Source organism: Nothoprocta perdicaria, unplaced genomic scaffold, assembly GCF_003342845.1.
Source record: "Nothoprocta perdicaria isolate Ctin4 unplaced genomic scaffold, notPer1 scaffold_366, whole genome shotgun sequence".
In the NCBI taxonomy this organism is placed as follows: domain Eukaryota; kingdom Metazoa; phylum Chordata; class Aves; order Tinamiformes; family Tinamidae; genus Nothoprocta; species Nothoprocta perdicaria.
The window spans coordinates 514,891-539,373 of NW_020455606.1; the positions used below are offsets into that span (position 1 = coordinate 514,891).

Here is a 24,483-nt window from a genome sequence, read left to right on the forward strand (position 1 = left end):
GTTTCTAAAACAAGTGAAAAAAACAAACATGATTTCCCGCATTTGTCAGAAGAAAGAGCTGGTTTCTGAAGCAAGTAAGGTAGTATGTACAAACATTTGAGCTCTCCACTTGCCACGTATCTCCACCCTCTTCTTCAGGCCTGATCTTTCAAGGCAAAGCACATCTAGTACATTTTCTAAAGGCAGAAGGAAAAAAGCAGAAGTTAAGAATGAGCTACTGAGAAATACTGAGGTCCTGGTAATGATCATTGTATACGTGAATCTCTGAGAGATAAAATGGAAAGGTCTACTTTTCCACAATTCAGTCTGCCTGGTTTCAATTCATTTTACAGATGGATGACTTAGATTAATTTGCAACAAAAATATTAAAGAAGAAATCTAGAACATACAGAGCTAGAGAGAAGGAGATTATTTATGTTTTAGTAGGTTGAAAGGAAGGTAGGAAGAGATAGAGGGAAGGAAACTGATAGGATAAGAAAGAGGAAGGATGGACGGAAGGACAGACGGATGGGAGTACTTTTGCTTTTCTTTCCCTTATATTATTATAAAACAAGGGTAACAATTTTAATTAATGTGAGTGTCTTGGGCAGAAATTAGTGACAGTGTGTGTGTAAAATTAATGGTGTTTTATTACTTAAATGACTACTGATGAAGAGGGGGATGCTAATAAAAAGATGTCTTTTCCATTATGAATGACTCAGATTCCTATAGCTACAAACTTAATTTACAATAGTGGAATTCAGTACTGCTTACTCAACTGACAAGTCTTGTAGAATTTGACAAGTCCTGAAGAAATTTTACTTTTTTCATTTATCCAGTAACATTTCAATAGAAATGATCTCTATCCAATCCTGCACTAAGGCTTCTTATGTTAAAAGAAAAAGAAAAAACAAACAAACAGAATAGATCCAAGTTTTTGATAAATAAATAAATAAATGCTTCGCACAAATTCAGTCTGAAGGAAACAATCTCTTTCATGTTCTTTCCCTCCTTCTCTCTCTTCCTTTTTCCTGATAGTTTGCATTCTCTTCCACTTTCCTGACTTACAGCATTTTACTCCTTTGCATCTCTTCTCTTGGTCTTTTCTAATTTTCTCTAAATTTTCCCTCCTCTTTCTCCCTCTCTTCTTTAAATAAACTGTACTTTTCTGTGGTATTTCATCCTTTGTATAGTGTGATATCTCCCTGACATTCTTTCTCTCCCTCTTTTTCTCTAAAGTTTTCACCCTCACTGTCTTGTTCTCTTAAAAATGATGAAACACACAATAAAATTTTTAGAGGTCTGGGCTTGTATAAACATTAATGGAAGACTTCATTTTGTCCACACTGGTCTCCAGCACAGTTAGAATGAGTTAGCAAAGCCATACAGAGCAGTAGTAGTACTCTGTTCCTCACCTTGGACCTGAGCATCAGCCCAATCACAAATATCCCATACAACATGCTCTTGAAAATGAGCATGATGTACACAATCTTCCCAGCTACAGCACTTCTCTGGTAGTTTTCTGAAAAGTAAAGGAGAAAAGAATAAAAACAGAAAACTTCAGAATATRGACATTTCTTTAGAAAATTTATCCTAAACAAGGAGATATTTTTTCATCCTGATGATTAGAACAAYTTGTGCAGTGGCAATATATGAAGTGCACCAGTCTCATGGAATGTTATGTGAGGGTAACAGAAATATAATGTTCACACTTATGTGTGTGTATTCAACACAGGCATGAATAGGAGTGTCTGACAGCAAAAAACCCCCAACAAAACTCCACACATCGGACACACACAAAAACACATCTCTCCACACATATGGACACACTGATAAAATCACTGATTTCAAGGAAGGAAAATTTCAGTGGTTTAACTTACCTTTGAAGATAGTACAATCTGAAAACAGAAGGAAAGAATAGGAGTAATTATTTCATCCCACACATATATCAGCTCCTCTTCCAAAGAGATYTGTTTGTGTAATTAATGGCCTCAAACTGTGCCAGGAGAGGTTCAGATTAGATATTAGGAAGAACTTCTACAAGGAATGAGTGCTGAAGCACTGGAACTGGCTGCCCAGGGAAGTGGTGGAGTCACCATCTCTGGCAGTGTTCAAGAAACATGCAGATTAGGCACTTCGGGATATGGTTTAGCAGGCGTAGTGCTGACGGGCTTATGGTTGGACTTGATCATCTTGAAGGTCCTTTCCAACCATAATGATTCTMTGATTCTATGAGTCTATGTGGGAATGTGAGTTACGTAGCCCTTAGTCAGTTTGGAGAACAGAATTGGATTCATTTTCTAGGGATGACAGATCTGATCTAAGTGTAGTAGACTGGCAAGAACTGTGCCTTTAGTTCTGACTGCATGCRCTAGGGATAGGAACTTTCAGATAATGACTTCTCCCCCCGCCCAAATATACTTGTTTTGTTTCCTCACCAGCATCACCAGTGATGAATTTGYGTATTGATTCCAGTGTGTCATTGTTAAAGAACGTGGCAACGCACTCAAAATGATTCAAAGGGTTGAACCATTCCTGGTCTGAGATCCTCAGTCGGCTGGTCAACGAGTAGGTACTGCCATTCCACGTTGCAGACTCATCTGTCCCCACTCCTTCTGTCCTCTGAATGCCGTTCACCTTCCAGACCAGACTGAGGTAGTTAGGAAAGTAACCAGAGGCCAGGCACACCAGTGTGGCCTTGCTTTTCTGTTGGATCTCTTGTTTTGATGGAGAAAAGATGGCTACAGCTGGTGGTATGATTTCGTCATTCTCCTCTGGAATAGAAAGAAACAGTGTCCAGAGCCTCCATTACTTCCTTTACCCTTTTACGATCAGACTATTTTTTTGTTTGTTCGAATCTGTATGTTGAAAGATGGGATCCAGTGCAACTGTTAGCACTGAGAGTGCTAACATGATTTTTAATCTAAAAAATCATGATTTTTATCTAAATAATCATGATTTTTAATCTAAAAAACAATTACGTTTATATTACATTTTTAATATAGTATATTAGTATAGTATATTCTAAATATAATCACTATTATCATTGAAATTAATAGATTATATACACAGAATCTGGTTCCAGATTTTAACATATAAAGGTGCAGAGTAAATACAAAACTTTTTTTTCTGGGTACTTACAGTTTTTCCTGGTTTTATTTATGTCTCATTTGGTTGTCTTCTTCTCTCTTCTTTCCCTATTATTTTGTTAGGAATCCAGGGAATACATTTTAAATGTGAATAGATGGATAAAATRGTAGACAGTTGAGAGATGTCATGGTAAAGATGTCATGACTTTTAATGACTCCAAAAAGTGTAGTCAGAAACCAAATAGAAATTAATTAATAGAATAATTTGGAATTCCAAATTATTTGGAATTAATTAATTCCAATTGAAATGGAGAGTATTAACTTTATTTAACTGAAATTAGTGGAAGATTTGTTACTCATTTCAATGAAACTAGCATTTTGTCTCTCTTTTTTAAATTTTCCTTTCCTATATTCTGTAGTGTAGTTGAGCATCAGCACTAACAAGTGAAGTTGCCTGTATCTAATTTGATAAAAATTAATTTCATCAGTTTTCCTGTGATTGGACAAATAGACCACTTGTATTTTCCTTAAACTGCTATTGGATCCTACTTTTCGAAAGCAGAAAAACTGAAATCAGTAAGGGCATACACAGATGATATCACACTATCTACAACTGTGATTTGTTTTTCTTCAAAAATACATTGTTTTGGACCAGAGATAGAGTACAATAGATTCATTCATTCATGCACAAAAGCACTATTTTGTCACCACTATTCTGTTTTGCTTAACTGGTYTTAAATGTGCTATGCTGCCTCATTTTTTTCTCCTCATCTTCTGTCAGTGAATCCCAGTGAGGATCACAAAATTTACTGATTTATGTCCCACCAAAAATTACCTTTCTTTTTATTTTAGAATTTCAACGCTTCCATGGTTACTTTTTCTTTTCTTACCTAGAACTGTTAGTCATGTCCTTTCTCTGAAATGTAGCTGTCTGTTCCAGAACGCAATGTCTTAATGATTCTCCAAAACTGCCATTCCCAAATCTCTCCCCCATTCACTCTGTCCATTCTCCACCATAATCCCTCTCTAAGTCTATGCATGAGCACAAGACTTGTAAGGATTCCTTTGTTAGGCTTAATGAATACAGTCATTCTCATTAAATGTTTTATAGGCAAGTGTCTTTATAGGTTATATTAAACTTAATCCAAACAGCGCAGGAAATATTTTTATGTCCCATTTTGCTGCATAGTGCTATGTAGTGTCTACTCTGGCTGTATAGGGTATATTGAGACATCTTGTATTTTTTGTGAAGAGATTATTTTTCATTCTTTATCTGCATCCACAGACTTCCCGCTATATTTACCAGGGCTACACTCCCAGAATCTTGCTTTTTGCACAACTTAACATACTCCTCGCATGATTCCCTCTTACCTGGAACTGCTACTTCTGTTTTTTTTTTTTTTTTTTTTTTTCCTCCAAAACACTGGATATTGGCAGAGCAGAACCTCATGATGCAGTGATAGCCATGTTAGTCCTTCAAATACCATTTTTGGCAGAGTAGTATCAAGGTATGGTGAAAAGAAAGTATATCCACCTATCAAGATAGCACTTGGATATTACATATTCCACCTTATTTTCTAATTATGATTTGAATTACAAAATTCATACTACCCTCCATGTCTCCTCCTTCAGAAAAGCACTTCATTGTCTGTTGCTGTACTTTGTCTTCATTATCCTCAAAGAGCTTCCATTCATCTGTTCTCTTTTTCCATTTGGGTATGATAGTGAGAGATGTAGGAAAAAGTGGGGAATCATAAGATTTGGTTCATTCTGCCAGTCATTTAATTCCAGGGAAAAGAGTTCGTCAGAGTTTGTAGTGAAACACAGAATCAATGAACACTGGGTAGAGCCTCTGGGGACTTTTTTGCTGTAGAGATATTATACATTCTTATACCTGATGTGTGGTCTCTTGTTTGCTCTTCTCTCTCATCCTTTTTCCTCCCTCCATTTTATTCCATTAATCCTGCTTCCTTGGTAGCCTTCTCCRTATTTTTATTAATTTAACAAATTAACACCAATTTGTCTATTTCTTCAAAACTCTCAGAACTAAAAATGACATATTATTATGATCTTTTACTATGATTAATCTAAGTGGAGGAAAAATTAGTTAAGAAAATTGTGACTGCAGTTGTGAGATTCATCTATYGACCTTGTCAGTACATAGATTAATTTAAACATGGCTGGGGTAAAATACATACTGGTGATTCAAAAAATAGATGTAAAATTCTCCAAGCTAGGATTTCTTTGTCTTATTTCAAACATACTTTTTAGCATTTTCTTATATCAGCCAGCCTGATACCTCTTCCAAATGGCAGTAGCTCTTTTAAGTGTGGCTATTTTTTCTATTGCCAAAACCTGGGGCGGAGTTGGGGGTAGTGGTCTGCATGGCTATGATTGTTACTTGGCATTGTCTGAGATTGTGTAAAAGAGAAATCCACTCAAATTTCCTCCCTTAGTAAGAAGAAAATTATAAGACTCTTTGTTCATTATTGTGGGACATTGTATTGTTTAGCAGAAGATATTCAAATGTTTGGAGTCTGAAACATATAAAAGCATTTTCTAAGTAGTTTATCGTAAAACAGTCCTTTTATGGTTGCACCAGCCACAAGACTACTTAAGGAACAGTTGAAATAAGAACATCAATCTGACTGCTCAGTATAGTGTTTTCTCCTTGTAGTGTTTTGTAGAGATGGAAGAAATGACAACCACGGGGCAAGAAAAACATTCCTTTCTGTGGACTCCATACCCAGATATACCTTAGAACAAATATATTTTTATCACAATAATGACAATTATGATAAGGACTTTATCCTTAATAATAATAAAAATAATTATGATCATGACATTAAGAAAAATATGATAGATTTCTCTTAAACCTATTTATATATCCTTTTCAAATAAGCAAATGCATTAACTGAGAAGTGACTTACAAGCTATTCACTGAAGCAATTAATTTTTCTTACCTAACATAGAGAACACTGTGCCCTGACCAAACTCAACTCCAGAGTACACAGTTATAGAAAAAGCAGCTACAAACATCATCCCACTCTATCGCTCTTGAATCCTGCCTGTTATTTTAGTGAAAATTAGCCTGTTTTTTACTTGCAGATGTGTGAAGTTGTGGTTATATGACCGATACAAGACATGGAAAAAAGCTTCTCCTTCTTACGAGTCACACAGACAAATTTAATGGAATAGGAATAGAAAAATATCAGAGTAGCTGTGCTAGTCATACTAAGAAGTTTCACGAGATCTGCATTATTTTTCTGATATTCACAAAGGTTGAATGTTAAAAGAAGACTGTAAGATGAAAGCATGTAGTGGCTACTTTCCTAAAATACTGTCGTATCTCCATCAGGTTTAAGTTCGGGGACCACAGATTGATTTTTCACTTATAGCTTTGCCTTACATTAACTTGTCTCATCTCACACTGACTCTAAASAACCCTGTAGTATCCAGATATACTTAGTAATAGAGATTTTTTCCCCTCTTTTAGGCCATTAGACATGAATTTAGAATTTCTCTTAGTTGCCTTTAGCCAAGATAATAGATTACTTAACCTGTTTTCTAAAATCAGCCCCCCAGTACTTTCTTACAGTTATGTCAGCCTTTTCTCTGATGAGTATTATGTTGATTAAAAAGCAAAAGAGCCCAGGGAAACTTACCTAGCACTGTCAGCTGGGTACCCTGTCCGAAGATCAGTGGTGAATTTGCACAGTGTTTTGAAGAGGTACCAGAATCATCTGCCACTAGAAGCTATCAAGAGCACATAAAACCTGTCGTTTGTTGTACGATATACAGAGAGGACCTTTATATTCTCATCTGTGTTAGAATGTGCTGGATTTATGCAGAAGAATATGCAAAAAAGTTGAGCTATTTTTCCAGGAGATACTGTATATAGTGAATCTTCCTATCTATCTAGCAAGTCACTTTTCTCATCTTGGTATCTTAATCCCATTTCTCAGTCTTATTCTCAAAGCTTAATCTGAGATGCCTTTTGCAGACAAATGCAGAAGCAGTGAATTTATTCCCTTTCTGCCATCATTAAACTGTGCTAATGAAGAGCGGAGTTGTTGAAACTCATTCAGTCACCCAATTTACATCTTTTTCCTCTGACTTCCCTTCTGTTCATTTTTGTGTAACTATTTTTCTCTAAGAAAAATTCTATTACTATTTATTTATTAAAAGTGTAAGATTATTTTTCCACTTACCTAGTACTGTTACTTGGGTCCCAGGACCAAATTGCAGATTATTTATCACAATGCTACAAAGCCTGTCTCAAAATATGCCCCTCCCTGCAACAAAAAAAGGGAGGGAAGAATGTGAATATTCTGTGTGAGAAAGAGAGAGAAGTATCACAGTGGCAGATAGTCCCAGGGATTTTGACTGATGATGGTAGGAGACAATAGAAGAAATGTTAACAGTGCTGTCAAGTAGATCATAGAATTGGGTGCCCAAAAAGAAGTGATGCAAAAGCTTTTTTTTCTTTTTGGTGAGACACTGGAAACTGGCTTAAACATGATATTATGAAGTAGCCTGTTGGGCGTGTTGTTAAAATAATAATGTGGGAGTGCTGGGATGCATTCTATTTCCTTTGATAGCTTCCTTCCTAGAAGTTTCTTATATTATATGAACTTTTTTCTATTATGAACAATGTTTGCAAACCTTTACAAATTACTTTTTTTTCTCATGATGATATTATATTCATTTCTTCTCAGCTCCCATCCAAACAGAGTCTTCCAGCAGCTCCTATGGGAGCAGAAAGACATACATGGACTAGTATGTTTTTCTCATGTGGCCACTCTTTAATGGTCACAAATGTGCTGATTTCTGTGCAGAGAATACCTCTCTGCTTGACTAGAAATACCCCCATGTGAAGATGAGCAGGAACAAGGATTTTGTTAGAKGATAACACAACATTTCATGCATGTAGTTACAGTTTGGAGTCTGAGTATCGGTAGCAGAGGGTTCTTTATGCTTTGTTCATCTGTTCTTGCTGGTCATACTCCTCGGAGGCCTCAAAATTCATTCATTACCTCCAGGAGGTTTTTGTAAAGACCTCCCAAAGAAATACGTTACTGTGCTGCCCCACTGTTCCCACAATGGTTAAGCTTGATACAAAAACAGGCTTTCCCTCAGCACTACTCCCAGTGGCTTAGGAAAAGCTTAAGAAAATACCAGAGTCTGTTCTTATACTGACTAAACTACAGGAAATGGACAGTCTTAACTGGAACAATCATACCTCAGAGACACCTGGGAAGATAGAGGTGTTTCTCTATGTCTGTGTCTAGAATTGTATTGTTACATCTTTTCTCCCATCTACTACTACTCTACAACCCAACCTTGTATTTAAATCTAATGAGAAACAGGAAGTCATGGCTGGTTACTGATGAGAGGCTGGAAGCAAGAAAGATAGACATAAGTATTAATGTTTCATATAGGCAGCAGTAGGAACTAAATAGCTCAAGTAGATGAACAAAGGTTAGTGCTAACTTGTTCTCATGGGGGAATTTAGGAATGAAGTATCCAGATCCACAAGAACAAAACACCACTGCACAGYGACATGTAATCAAAAATACATGCACTAAGTGAAATAGGAATAGTGGGTGGATAGCAATTTCTCTTCTAAGATTTCTATTCTCATATGTGCACACCTATCTGTATACATATATTCTCCCATCCACCCACATTCTTGACAGAAAACACACCAAATTAGGCTTAAGTACAGCTGTGGCTAGCACCATKATTTGGGGAAACATTCACTCCAGTAGGTCAAGGTATTTGAGTTTAGGCTAGTGGCCTAGCTTTTATGCATAGAGCTTCCTCCTTCAATTCAGTCTTTTGCATAGTGTTTGATATCCATGAATGTGTTTGTCTTGAGGAGCTCTTGTCTTAATTACTTAACTATTTTCTAGCTTAAGTAGTTGACATAATTCACYAGTGACCTTTCTAGTCATATTGCACCAGGCTGATCTTTTTCGCTTTCTCTGTATATTAAGCAGTTCACATTTTTGCCTAGATTCCAATCACTTCAGTTTAACACCCCTAATGTATTACAAGGATGTAAAGTTTTTAACAGTCTCAAGATTWCAGTTAAGCACTGCTGTAACAGTTATCAGTGATTTGTTTCTCAATACATATTAGAATGAGTAAAAAATTGACATATGGAATAAAACTCTCATTTTATTTGAGTGATATATTGACAAGGGCTCCAACATGTGATGTTTACTCTTAAAGCAACCTGAAGGCACCCACAGATTTTAATCGCTCTAAACATCCACACCCACTCTCTGCTAGTGGGTCCATTTAAGCTTCATTTCAGGACCTCCAGTTCTTGGCAGACCTCTGTTGTAGGCCTATGTGTCTTCAGCCTTGTCTCTGGTCCTGTCTCCTAAATGGATATTGGGCATACATTGTACATAACTTGTCTTTTGAATGGTCCCTTCATACACGCCTTGCATCTTCTCTTCAGTCTTGTCTTTGGCCTGTCTCTTGGATGGACTCTGGACCCATGTTCCAGTCTTGTTTCAAGCCTAGTGTCTAGACCCATCATCTTTTACTCATGATAACTTTCTGGACAGATCTTAGACCTGATTCATCATTTTTCTTGCTTGGAACTGTTGAGAGAYCCTGTTGTCAGCTCCCTACCCTGCTTGCAGAGTTTAGATTCTGTGGTACTGTAGTCACTCTGATTCCTGGCTTAGCTTTCCTGCTGGCCCTTGCTGCTCTGTGACAGTTTATTGGCAGCATATGCACAACCAATAAGATCCAGACATCCCCATTGTAGTCTCCAGGTGAAAGAAATAATAGAAGCTAAAACTACAGAGTGATGAGGAACTTCAGCAAGAAAACTTTGGATACAAGAACAAGCAATAGAGTGTAGGACAAATGAGATTGTTGTACAGTACAAGAGAATGGTATACTAGCTGAGACAAGCATAGAATTAGTTAATGTCTGGAAGCTGAAGTCAAATACATCTAGACTAAATTAAGACAGAACTAAGCAAAAAGGAGGTGATCTACTGCTTCAACAAGCTACCAAAAAGGGAGGTGGTTTCTGAAATTCTAGATATCTTCCAATCATTTCTGGACACCTGCATGCTTTAGTTGAACTCAAGCTTTTTATTAATTTGTTATGCTTATTAAAAATTAAAATTAAATAAATTRTTTTGATGTGTGATATACAAGATATCAAAATGATAATTCTGTGGTCCTTTTTAGCCTTAGTGTTGACTGATCCATAAGCTCATGAAAGTAGTAGCTTGGGAATTAGATTCCAAAACGKTTTTCTTACAGGCCTTGACTTATTCAGGCCTTGACTTGCTGGCAGTCTGAGCTCTAGGCATCATTTACCTAAAGCAAGAAAAGAAAACGTTTGTCCAGTTTATTCTCTTTTCCAGACTACAGTAGCTGGAGAGAACAAAGGAGCGGTGTACAAGAGAAGTATAATGCTTCCTGTAGATCTTCTACACTCTGTGATGGTTGGGTCTCCTTCAACATTACAAAGACTGATCTTTATGATATACAAGTCCAGTTCCATCAGTCTGAAAACATATCTTGTCAGCATGAACGTATTGCAAGCTCACAATGGACAAAACTCTTGACCTTTGAGAGTGTGAATAGTAACTTTCCCTAGCTTTTAAATTCCCGTAATCAGTGACTTTGAACTTTTACTTTCCATCTTCTACCCAGAGTTATATTTTGAAAGCTTTTTTTCCTTTTATTTGACCTTTCTTTTTCAAAACCTTCCTGCTTCCCTTGCATATTAACATCATCTTTCTTCCTCATTTAGTACTGGATGAAGYAGGACAGGGCATTTATCGGAATATAAAAAAAGCCAACATGCTTTCAATCWTATATCAACGTAGGCCTGAGCGAAGGTATATTATGACATCCCCTAGAGCCTGTTGATCACGTAGAGGACATGGTCAGATAAATACACTAAGCAAGCACTCCTTCACAAACAGATGGACACTTTTATCCTTTTATTTTCCCATTCTTCTTTCTCCCCAAACTATCTGGGTCCCTCCCTTTCCTTGCTTTTGGCTCCTCCATCCATAATAAGTTTTRTACATTCCTAAAGTGCTTTCCCTCTGTATCCCATAATGTGTCTCATATCCCTGTAATCCTTAACTTCACTCATTTGGTCCAGGTGATCTGGACAGTCTCTCACATTTAGTCACACGTAGACAATGGAACAGATCTCCCTTTGTGACAGCTCTGTGAGAAACTAGATAAAGGCTGTAGTTTCTATTTATTTATTTATTTATTTATTTATTTATTTATTTATTTATTTATTTATTTTTACTGGAGTCCTCTTGCCGACATTGACACATATCCATTTGTGTGTATGAAGAGGGTTAAGATATAACATTTTGTTGCATAACAAAACATGTTTCTAAATTCATGAAAAAAGGAAATGTAGAGCCAGTCAACATGTGCCATTATACTAACCTCCATGTTCCTAGTGCTCCATAGCATACACTTCTACCAGAGACTGTCAAAATCCATTCCATTTTCTGTAGTGCCTTGGGCAAAGCTGTATTTTGTTCTTTAGTTAGGGGTAGTTTTTGTTTATTTATTTATTTGTTTTTAACCTCTGTGATAACTAATATCTCTCCCTCATCCTTCATCTTCAGAGTTTTTGAAAGAGTTTAGTGAATTAAGCAGTTGTAGATAAACCTCTGAGTCAGCATCCAAACATGTCCCAGTAGACCATGGGAAGAGACTGTCCATTCCCTGGAGTACTAAAAATAAACAACTATATGGTGATAGGTTCTTATGCTGATAAGGTTTTATATGGTGATAAGTGGAGTAGTTTTCAATTCTTTCTTGAAAATGAGGTAAGTGCAGGCAGGAAAATGTCAGTGTAAACTTTTGCATATCATTACTACATGGCCCTTCTGTCATACAGCAACTGGTCTTCTAATGACTGTCAGTGAGCATTTCTTGCATTCCTCACAGTACAGCAGGTCATTTTTGCTGTAGAGACTGAGTTATATCATCATTTATCTAAGCATTTTACTTTCCAGTGAAATAAGATCTAAAATTCTGAGGTATCAATTCTTCTGTCTGCTGGGACCGTATAATGAGAAGCACAGATCACCAACATTTATCAGGGTCTTAGAAGCAGAAAAAACCACCTTGTTTTGTGGAAACTTTCCATGGTGTGAAGAACAGAGAACAATTATGAATCAAATAGCTACAATACAGTTGCATTACTTATGATAAAGCTTGAAGTTGAGTTCTTGTTTATTTGTTTGTTTTGACAATTAAAATGACTATTTGGTATGAATATTTGCCTTCCTCAGTTTTCTGATAAAATATGCTTTAATTTAACCTAGATAATTCAAAGTAATTTTAGTTACAGATTTTTGACTTTGTCTTCTTGACTTGACCAAAGTGTGACTGTAATTCAGTCCTTTCTAGACAGAGAGCTCTTCAGTGACCTGTCCTTAATTACCTGCTGCCCCAGAAGAACTAGAACTATGAGAAAAGGTTATACTTTTAGATTTTTTTCAGATGTTGATTTATAAAGAAGTTATATTTATTATTTGCTTATATCCACTTGTATATTTATTATTTGCATATATCCAGAAGTGCAACCCACTTCTCATTCTCATTATTTTTATAGACAGCCCTTTATTCACAGAAAATTCAGTTCTCCAAGGAGCTGTGTAGTCTCACCTGAAGTACATAAACTATTCTCCAAAGTAGATTAGGTTATTAAGCTATCAGAGAAACACCAGTTTAATAATGAAAGAGGTGAAAAATACACACCAAACTCTCTAAAGAAAAGATATGAGTTTCAAATTGTTTAAAAAAGAAAACAAAGATTTCTTACCCATCACTGTAAGCTTTGTGCCATCGCCGAAAGTCACCTTATTGTTCACAGTGACAAAGTATTGTATCATAAGCAAAGGGATGAACTGTAAGTGACTTCAGTAAGCAGAAGCTTACAAGAGCATTTTTTCAGAATTCATTCATATTTTTTTTTATCTTCTATGTTTCACCTCAAATTGTTTCACAACCATTCTCTAATCTCCGTGTTTTCCCATGGATACCATCTGATATTGCAGACTTGCAGTAGGAACATTACAGAGGGACCCCGATTGGTTGAAGCTGACAGTGTCTAGAAATATAATTCCTTTATAATTTGAGCTTTCTGACTCAGCCTCTAAACACTAGGAATCCTTCCATTTATAAAGTTAAATAATCAAATATTACTTGCTTTCTGGCTGTCATGGTCACCTACTCTGTTCATATGGAAGGTACACCATTGTAGCAAAGAATTAAAACTCATCTGTTTCCTCTTCACTGGCAGGTCAGCCATCTGGAATACTCATGCAGAACCCTGTTCAATTCACTAATAGTTTAAAAAGTAATCCACACAAAGCCCAGAATAATTGGTCAGAGAATGATCAGAGAGAAATATGGAACTAACAGGTATCACATTCAGCCAGTGGACTCTGGAGGATTATTTAAGGCCCAACAGTATTTTACACTTACTGCCTCTTTTTTTGTCAGCTGATGCAGAAAGCAGTACTCTAACAGGCACTGACTACATTTTGCCATTTCAGAACTCTTTTTGTAACGGTTCACCATATTAGAGTTCTTTTTCGCTATTTAGCAAAACATTATTGCAATAGTAAAATGTTGTCTCATTCATATGCTCCTACAGGTTTTAGATATATCTCCAGTGGATCTKGTTTTCTGAAAAATTATTTTGAGATCATCCCAGAGTCTTCTGCCTTGTTTTCAGAGAGAATAGGCTTCTAGTTCTCAGATGATGGAAGGGAAGAGAAGAGATTCCCATTACAGTAAGTCTCCCATGAGAAACCAAGATAGTACATGACCATGATGCTGCAGAGTGCTCCGCATCTGTCAGCAGGATTTCCTGTGATGCTTAAACACATAGGGTTTTTTTGTAAAGGCCTTCTGGGAGAATGTATCATGGTGAGCCCCCTGTCCCCACAATGATGCATCGTCATACAAAAACAATCCAATACATAGCTCTGCCCTCCCATTTTTTCACACAGCTGCCATGAAAGATTGCCTTGGAAACCACATACCACTTCCTTCCTCTGCCATTGCTGGAGGAAGTGCTGTATGTTTCTGTATGATAATTTGATTACTTCTTAGCGTACGTTATCCCTGTACATAGTGTTCTTTATCCCCGAATTTATAGTCCCAACAAGGATACTTTTTATATAAAGGCATATATATATTCCTTTATATGTCCCTAAAGTGATATATTTTAAAAATTATATTAACTGCTTTTATATATGGTTATCTTTTTCACTTGGTAACTTCATGGCAGTGTTAATGCTGTTCTTCCCACTCCTTTTCCTTCTGTCTCAGGGATCACAAGCAGCCAAGGCTCTAGCCTATAGTAGATGGTTTGTACTTGGGGTTATTTGCTTACTGCAGATTGCAGCTCCTTTTGCTTCCTTGTCTGATCATGAATATCTTCTTTGGACTGTTCTGCACCTGTCACAGATGCTCTAAAAGGGAGGCAAATAAGATGCTGAGCTCTTGAGACTTTATTCTTTTGTATGTCCTGCTACAGGAAGCAGAAATACAAGCTTCTCCAGGTGCCCTTTGGCACCGATTATGGAAAAGCCTCATCTAGATATGTGTGTGCCCTCATTATATAGGCTGTCCAAAGGGTGCAGGAAGTAGAGGTGACAGGTTATAGGATACTTTATTTCCCTTCCATATACCATAACTGAATGCAAACACACAATTGCATTCTTCCCCATAGACCTGTCCACAGTACAGCTATCCTGTAACATTCAAGAGAGAAAGATTTGTGCCAGTGGCACCATGGTCCCTACCATACACTGGGGCAATACAGGAAAGGACAGGCACAAATCCAGTTGTTTGGAGCAAAGGCATYTCATCCTGGTCTGTTCTTCTCAAATAAAAATTCAATGCATACATAACTAGCCACATGAAGGAGCACCTGCAGTAGAAATGCTGTTCATAATGTTCTTGAATGGTTTCACTTCAAAATGTCTTGATTAAAAAAGGAGAAAAGAAGGTACAAATAACATTATTTGAAACAAGGCAACTCTTTGGCTAGGTTAAAAAAAAAAAAAAATCTCAGAAGATTTATGACCTGTCCTGTTCAGCTGGGAATAGCAGTTATGACCTGTAAGTTATGACCTGTCCTGTTCAGCTGGGAATAGCAGTTATGGTTGTTGGGAAGAGGACGAGAAAGCCAGAACAAGGTGTAACACTTAGGATACAACTGAAGACCATTGAAATCGAAGATATTGTACAGATCTCAGCTTGCCTTCCAATACCCTGTATTCTACATCAGCAAAATTGTATGCTTAAGTTCCTTATTTTAGGCATGTCTTTGTTTAGATGGAATTATTTAAAAAATACATTAATTTTTTATTTGTCAGTCTGGATCTGCCTAAATAATGATATTTGCCTGTTTAGTCTCTGTCTGTTCTGAACACATAGTGTTTTTTCCCAGGGTCTAAAGCCATTCCATTTCAATCATTTTGGAGTTTGTATCCTCCAATCTACAGCTCAGTCAGAATCCTTAGTGTCACTTACAAACCCTCTCATATGTGGTGTCTTTCATTTAGAAAGTTTCTCTGTGGAACAAGTATATTCCTTCCTCTGTTTTTATTTAATTTTGAAAGAGGGTTTCTGGGTGATGCCTCAGATGTTACTTTCACAAGGTAATTTTCAAGAAGTGCCAACAGAGAGCAGTCTTGTCACATTTTATTGTAACATATAGCCTGGTAAAGGCTGGCAAAGGCTTATCAGGTCAGAAATCCAAAAGGATGAAGGCAGGAAGAAGGAAAAGACATAAAGATAGTTACCTTTTTTTTGGTTTTTTTTTTTTTTTTTGCCTTATATAGGACATTTTAAGATACTTACAACTTTAGTCAACAAGGAAAGGTAAGCATGTGCAACTGAGAGACATTAAGGTCATCTTTCCTTAAATTAGTAACATTTCAGCTGGGGAAAATTCACAAGAAAGTAATGATGTCATAACTTAYATCAGTCCTGCTTCTTCTCCAGAGCTTACAAAGGAGAGGAGAAGCAGGCAGAAACACAGATTTGTTTTAGGTCTACTGGGAGTATTTTTCTTATATTTTTGGTACATCTTCCCATAAATTCTTAGAATTAAGCAGCAACTCCTTTTCAGAACATATCTACATTATATAGTAGATCAGAGACAGTTCATACTTCGTAGCTGGATGAGAAAACAGTTTTCTCACTCAGAACTGACAAGTTTGACATGCTGAAAGATGAAAGAAAAGCTAGAAAGGAAATCACTGGAGAGTTAGACTTAGTCGTCTGACAGTTGCTGGAGAGGATTCCCACCACAACAGCAACTGCTTTCAGGCTTCCTGTGTGTCAGAACTGATAGAGATAACAAGATAGATAACCACTTCACTGGCCTAGTGGAAGGATAGGCTTTGGAGCAGAAGATGAACACTTGGGGTGTAATGTTGTTCTCCAGTGTATCAACACAGGCACAAATCAAGAGTGTCTAACAAGAAGCTCGAATAAACACGTCAGAAGAGAAAAGAAACAAGGTGAAGGAAATAAAGGAATCATAGATACATAGGATGATATGGCATAATTATCTGCATAGGAATGTGATAATTTAACATCCTCTCCTTCTATCATCTCATTTTTTGAGTAGTCAGTGTTAGCTGTATACTGCAAGCAAGCAGCCATTGACAAACTGCTTCTTCCTTCACTGCTATTTATGGAGAATATACAGAAAGTTAAACAGATGTGTCTGAGATGTCACTGAAGTGTGGAGTGGAGTATCTGAAAGCCTAGAGATCAAGACACACTGCTATAATCTCTGTAGCTACAGCATCCCCACCTTCCTCTGCATCAGGAAGAAAATTAGAATAAATATGAGGACAAGGAGGGAGACAAGTACAAGGAGCTACAAAGAGCTGTTTCAAGAGAAACTTTTTGAAGAGCTGCAATATGCACAATGCCACTTTGAGATGGCAAAAAAGCACTGTCTTGGAGAAAATATGGTAGTGTCTCAGAATGGATTGGGATACTGAGGCTGCAGGAGTTTAATATGGCAACTATACATCATTGTGACTTTCTACATCCACCTGGAAACTGCACAGCTATTACCAATCAATAGAGATCTCATTAACTTGCAGTACCCTGAGGGCTACTGATAAGTTTGTTTTTATAAGGCTTTGCAGTTCCATTTTCCACTCCAAACTTCTAAAGAGCTGAGAAAGAGACTGTTCTCTATCTTGTTCCTAGAGCTGATAGACAACACTTTTTCAATATTTATGTAAGAAGGCTGAGATTAGGCAGATATGCTATATTTTTTAGTAATTTCATTTAAATAGAAGACAAAAACAAAACAAAAAACCAACCCCTCCCCCACCCCAAATCATCCAAAGGTCAATCCCAAATTTACCAATATTGTTTATATGCTCCAATGACTATGCCATAAAGTAATTCGCATATTATCCCTAATATACGTTCTATGGACATACTTCATGGAACATTCAGATGAACAGTAATATCCCTAGATAGAAGAGGAGTAAATGTATTGTGTATGAAGGGATTGAGCAAGTGTAGGGAATCGGCCGGGGTTACAAGAATCACACTCAATATGAGTTTAACATCTTGCCCCGTTTATTRCAGATTCTAGTACATTTTTATACAGTAAGCTGCGCTCGCGCTTCCAACCAATCACAACTCCACACGCTCATCCCTCGTCACTATCCCGCCACTTGTCTCCAGGCTGTATCCAATCATTGGCCTGCAGTATGACCATGAAGCTGATTGGATAGTCCTGATGTAATTCTTAAAACTATGTTTCACTTACTTGACCTAGTTTAGTCTGGCTACCTCAGCAATTTACTGTACCTTATTGTTCTGCATCAACAGCTTATTGTTCTTTTTGACCTTCACCAGCAGCTTACTGCACCCCCCTTATTCATTAAAGATCCCTACAAGCAAGTATGAACACGGTAGGAGAAAGGAAAGGAATATTGTGTCTCAACTATGTGAGAGAAAATGCTCATTCAGTGCTTCCTTAACGTATGACTGTAGCCTCATCTGAAAAGAGTRGGAAATCATGGATCTGAGACTACTGCAAAGGACTCCCTGGGAGCAGATGAAGGGTCTCTGGGAGCATGGAGCACAATCTTTGCTGAACAGCTACTGGAATAGGAAAATCTGCCAGGTAATGTGCAAGAAACTATGGGGCAGTGAGCACAGCTCTGAATCTTACAGAAATGTCTTTACTGGAATGRAGCAAGTCAGAGAGAACAAAAAACAAACTAAGACTTTCTGGTATCCCAAAGTAGGGACACCAAAAGTGTAGATAGGGACTATCATGAGCACAAGTTTCTGTAATGCTCCCAGATTTACTATGCAATGAAAACTTTAACTTTCATTTCAGCAGAGCCAGGAAGCAAATGAAGTTTTAGGTAGTCCATTCAAACAAGAAACAAGGACAAAGCAAGAAATAGTGAGTCATGTGGCAGTAAAACAATCGGTTATTAGGTTTAGAGAGTCTATAAAGAGAGAATCTATATTAGGTTTAGATAGTCTATAAAGAGGGTGACTTTTCATAGGAAGTGCTATCAGCTAATTCCCCATCCATGACCTCAGGAGGAAGGGGAAAACTCAGCATGTTTACTCTTTTATTTATTTTGTGATCAAATGATATGTTTAGTTCTAGTGTATTCATCTTAGTCACAACATCTGTGAATGGCATAAGTTTGCTCCCTATAATAGAAGCTCTGAGACCTAGATAATTACAATAATAATAAAATAAACAAAGTGAGCCAATCTTGGCAGTACATTTTTCTTTCAGGCAGTTCCTTGCAATGTGAAGATCATGAAAGACAGAATCATGAGAAAACTGGCTTTATATTTCTAATTTCAGTGGAAGAAAAATGACTGTTGCAGCACAAAGACAGCAAACAAAGGCAGCCCATTTCTAGAGTTGTTGTATGTGCTGATTCTTCAGGTGTGGTCTAAGACAGTGCCTAGGTCAAGGGTGACTGTGTGTAATCCCCTACGTGTTCACTGCTTTACAACATGCCAACTTTGCCAGTTACTCTGGCTCCCACAGCCAAACTCCCCCTCAACCTTCTCTGGCCATGTCACCTTACCAGCCTTGACAGAATCTTGCTCTTCTCCTAGTGCCTCCATGGCCTACCTGTTTGTTTGTATGTTTATTTGTTTTCTTCCCCCAGAAAAGTTCCACTCCCATGTCTCACAGTCTCAAAGAGTGACAGAGTTTGGAGACATTTAAACAGTCCTGCATCATCCCAGTTTATGCAGGCTTCGGGTACACAGACCCTTCTATGGGAGGTCTTTCTGGCTGCTCTCTAGGGATCCTGTGCTACCTTTGATAATTGGAAGGTTTGTAAATTGGGGTTGCGCACCTGCAACCTAAGGGCAGGGTCTATGAGATGGAATAGAGAAAGAAGAAGGCTATGGTTCATCAGAATTAGCAGGAGATGGATGGGACTCTGCACCACCACTGCACTTAGGATCTGTGCTCCCTCTGCTGCCTTTCTCAGGAAGTGGGCCAGGAGTAAAGAAAAAGGAGTGGTGCAGCTCAGAAGACTTCCTAGATGGTAAAAAGCTGCCCTGTCCTACTGCTTGCCCACCCAGCAGCTCTAGACCACAGCTCCCTGTGCACATGCTGTGGAAGAACTGTTTGAAAACTAGGGCCTAACAGAAGTTTTGGCATTACAGAACCTTGCTTGGGGTGAGACACTGTTGCCACTTCCAGGATGGCTGGTACGCATGGACTCAGCTCCTCCACAGTTGTCTGGGCAACACAATCTGCCCTCCTCACAGCTGCGAAGGGGAGTAACAGAGGATGGAGCGGAGTGAAGACCCTGTGGCCAAACTCTGTTGCACTGCCTGTGCTGGGCCACTGATAAGCCGCACAGCAGCTGTCCAATGGGAGGTATACGATAAAAAGTCCGGTGCTGAGCCAGAAAAGTGGCAAATCACTCCTTTTGGATGAACTTTGCTTGAACTTTGCTCATTATATGCTCATTATAATGCCAAAACACACCTCCATCCCAAAAGTTACCCGCCTCCGAGGTATGACCACTCCTCACTGAGCATGCGCTCTAGATTTTTGATTGACTGTACCTTTAAATGAAAGCGAGAAAATTTTTCACCAATCAAGAACAATATTAAGTATGACTCTAGTCACTCAAGCTCCACCTGAATGTAAAGAAAAGTATAAAAGGTGAACTAAGGATGAAGAACTTCTGGGGGAAACATCCATCGTAACTTCTGAATCAGTCACTGCGCTGATCCCCCTTCCCTCCCCTCAGGCTGAGATGCCGCCTGAGAGGACTAAGAACTTGGGGGGAAGATTCCATCCTAACTTCTGGATTAGTTGCTGTGCTGATCCCCCTTCCCTCCCCTCGGGCTGAGATGCTGCCTGAGAAGACTAAGAACTGAGAGGGGAAGACTCCATCGTAACTCTTGGGTCAGTCGATGCGCTGATTCCCCTTCCCTCCCCTCGGACTTGAACATCGCCTGAGACGACTAACAACTGAGAGGGGTGAATCCATCATCACTCTTGGGTCAGTCAACAGGCTGATCCCCCTTCCCTCCCCTCGGGTTGAGACACCACCTGAGAAGACTCGAGACTGAGAGCCCGCTCCCATCTTCTGGGGTGAGTGATGATTGCACATTTGTACATCAAGGCGAGCTAAAAAACCCCACATTGTAGTAGAGAATTTCCGATACTGACATCCAAATCCTGCTTTGTAAATGTTGCATTTAAATAAATAATACTGTTTGTGAACTTGACTACTTGTCTGGGGGGAAGCGATCGGACCTACAGTTCACAGACTGTTCATGAATCCAATACTGTCAGAATTGATCTTATAGCTGATCAGGCTATTTGGGAACTCAATTCACTGCTAGGAAGGCAATCGGACCTACGGTCCATAGACTGTTTGTGAATCCGATACTAATTTGATATCTCCCCGCCCCCGCCCCACTACGGCTTTTGAACTGCAACATTTTCACAACACATGCCTACACAAGAAGAGGCAGGGAGGGGAGGTCTGGGAAAAGATACCTTAAGGGCTGCAGAGAGCCCCACTTGTGTGGAGCATGCTTCAGCCCACGAAGGATCTACCTACTTACATCTTTAAGGTTCTTAAGTATGGTTTCATTTGTGCTTTTATTTTATCTTATTTTTGAGAGGAAGTGAGGGGGCAGGAGGGCAGTGGYTTGGGAACCAGGTGTCGCTGACACATCAGTAGGCCGCGATGGTTTCTTGGATCCAACTGAGGAAATTGCAGACCTTGGTGTAGACGCCGGGGTAGCCTTTCTGAGCACAACCATATCCCCATGACACAATCCCCTGGAGGGTTCCATCGCACACAACTGGACCACCAGAGTCACCCTGGAGGGAAGAAGGTAGAAGTGTGAGTTGATTTAGAAGCAGAATCTCACCTGGAAAGGTCTGGGCCTTATGCAAAGGATGCAGGGGGTGCTGAGGGTTCTGAATCACGCCATGGTATGAGAACACTGAAGGATTCCACCGCTGTACTGCTGATCCCTCCTGCCCCGTCGCAACTGACCACTACTGCACCCTGTGCCTGGGCAGCTGTGGCTGCTCCTGCTGGTTTTGTGTGAGGCATAGCCGGTGCCCCAATGCCACTGGAAGGGCACTGTGTGGGGAAGGTGCACCTCGAGATGAGGCATAAACGTGTCTGCGACAGATCTCTGCCCAGACCTCAGCAGCTCTTACCTGGCAGGAGTCTTTCCCGCCTTCCAGGAATCCTACACACATCATGCTGCTGGTGATCTCCCCGGGGTACGCAGCTTGGCAYGCCTGGTCACTCAAGACGGGAGCTTTCACACACTGGAGAATCTCAGGGGAATTGTCTGAAAATAAGGAGTGGAAATGAGGTGTTGTGTTGGGATTCAGTACTGCCCTTGAGCAGGAAGCCCTGTCGACGTATGTGCAAGAGCCATGMAGCAAAGCAGGGGTGAAGTAAAGGCATGGCCTGCACGTGGAAATGCCAAGTGCACTGTACAAAGTGGCAGGGCAGTGTGGGGAACATGGGTTGGAGCAAGGGAAGGTTGCAAAGTAGGCATGAAGTGTACGTGGCAGAGCAGGAAAAGCATGACGAATTACTCACAGCATAAGCCGATACTCACAGCCATTGCTCAGGGTGTTTCCCCATCCTGAGATGAGACACTCRGTGCCTACCTTGGCACAGGCACTGGGCAGAGCTATGGGTTGAACATCRGCACTGAAAGTCACCGCGGATGCCAGCTTGATCAGCATAATGTCATTATTAAGGGTCAGTGAACTATATTTAGGATGGCGAATGATTAGTGAAGCTCTTCTGACCACTTCGCTATCTTCCTGCACATCAATGTTGTACTCTCCCAGCCTCACCTGCATAGAGCTGTAAAACAAGAGGAGAAGAGCAGCAATTAGTCCCCGCTAGAAAGACTTGGTGCCAAGAAGGGGACTAGCAGAAACCTGGAAGGAGGTAAGGGAGTGTTCTCCAACTCAAAGGCTTATGCTGTGCCACATTGCTCTAGCACCTCAGGATTTCATGAAAGAGAGGGACTAGAAGGCGTTGCCAGGTGGGCAGTGTGTCCAGGAATGCTCCATCTGTGGCAATAAGGTGAACATGCAAGGATCACTCCAGGCATCATGGTTAATGGCAGGGCTGAGTTCAGCATCCTTCCCTTGGTTTGATGTGAGCTGTGCCTGCCCTGCCACCTGGCCTCGTCTTGCTGTGCTAGGTGCAAGATTTGTGGCTGCAAGATTTGACTAGGATCAAGAGAGACACGCAAGACAAGCCATACTTACGACTTGTAGCAGTGAGCAGCTGACAGAACCCATTGGTTGTTGATGAGGGAACCACCACAGAAGTGATAGCCAGAATTCAGGGACACTTGGTAGGGCACTGAATGTGCTGGGCAATTGTAGCCTCCCACAATCTTGTCGTCATCGGCATCCCCCGGGACAGCAACTGGGGGAAAGAGAATTATTTTTCACTGCCCTGGATCTGAATCTGTTCTCTTATAGCATAGAAGCAGGTGGGGAGTTTTAGAGAAGTAGTGACAAAGGGTGTTTGGAGTGCCGAAAGCCAGTCCTCAGAGCAACCGCTGAGCTCGTCTGGCATCGCTCTGAAGCCCGAGTCTTTGACTGTTCCCAGGCCTTGAGTCAGGAAAAGAACAGAAGAGTGGGAGCTGCCAAAAGGCTTCACAATGAAATGCGTGTGAGCTTCCCGCGTATTCCTTGCTCAGCACCACTGTCCCTTTTGTTGAGGGGGGGACAAGAGATGAGTAAGAGAGAAGGGAAGGCCCACTGTTACGTGTGTCTGAGGTCCCTCTCAGACTGCATTCAGGCTCTGTGGAGCTGGTGGCTGATGTTAGAGTGGAATGTGAGAAAACACAAATGTAGAGACCACAAGAACATGGAAGGCTTGGAGCCTGTCTCTAGTGTGGTCTATCCCTGATGGAAAAAATGTAAAAAGCAGAGGAGAGGGAAGCCTTGTGCAGAGCCACTACTGACGTCCAGCAACTCAGGGACCTGAGGCTGCCAGGGGAGACAGCAAGTGGCATTCAATCTCAGTGAACTTTTAAGCCACAAATGTGTTGCTTCTCCTTCTGTGGCCGTGTCACCTTTCTGCAGGTCTGCTTCCATGGAGAAGGGTCCAGCACTTTTCTGCAAGAAGACGGATCATTTTTTGTCTGCTTTCAACCTGCCAAAACTCCTAGCTTGATTTGATGGCCCTCAAGATTCATGCAGGAAGGGACGAGGAGCAATCCATCCTTCCTCAGTCTGCTCGGGTCACTCGCGTGTGTGTGTGCCCTGTCATGTGCTCCTTCTTCTGTGCCTTTAGGTGGCTGAGTGCGCAAGGCTTTGACGTGGTTAGGAATAGAAGGAAAGCAGAGGCATGGGCCGCTGGGGAGAGAGGAAAGCAGGCCGAGAAGACAAGTCAAGARTGAGGTGTAGGAAGAGCTGGAGGATCCAACGCTGTGGAGAACTCACCAACCGCTCCCAGGCAGGAGAGAATCAGGAAGACCTTCATGGTGCCTCTGCGCTCAAGCTCTGTGAGATGTACAAGGACTGGCTTTGGCAATTGCACCGCTTTATAGTCCTGGAGGGCCTTATCTTTCTCTGCCCAGGGGTGCTGCAGCTCTTGCTTTCCCATCGTCTTGCGTCAGCCTGGACAAATTTAGTTTCTTTATCTGGACAGAGTGATGACACAGCTGGCTGTAGCACCTGAGCTGGGGGAGTGTATTTCCAGAAAGGCAAGGTGATGTTGGCTGTCTCCTGAGAGATCTTTGCTCCCCCCAACCCTGCCTTCACCAGCCCTTCTCCTTGCTGCTCCCCTTGAGCCACCCGTGTTCCAGTGCAGCACCATCGCACT

The 24,483-nt window shown here is 40.1% G+C and overlaps 1 protein-coding gene and 1 gene segment (V, D, J or C); both read right to left on the bottom strand.

Moving 5' to 3' along the window:
* LOC112951701 lies at positions 1-11,527 on the bottom strand. The segment is given in 6 exon segments: positions 1-176; positions 1,395-1,501; positions 1,860-1,877; positions 2,418-2,753; positions 6,734-6,824; positions 11,522-11,527. Coding segments are annotated over 6 exon segments (570 nt in total).
* A 9,808-nt stretch (positions 11,528-21,335) lies between these two features.
* Positions 21,336-24,141, bottom strand: LOC112951714 (trypsin II-P29). Its single transcript, XM_026044473.1, has 5 exons — positions 24,102-24,141; positions 22,914-23,076; positions 22,247-22,500; positions 21,834-21,970; positions 21,336-21,485 (listed from the first exon to the last, which is right to left on the bottom strand). Exons 1-5 carry the CDS (start codon positions 24,139-24,141, stop codon positions 21,336-21,338), a joined length of 744 nt encoding a protein of 247 aa, XP_025900258.1.
* Positions 24,142-24,483: the final 342 nt, after the last annotated feature.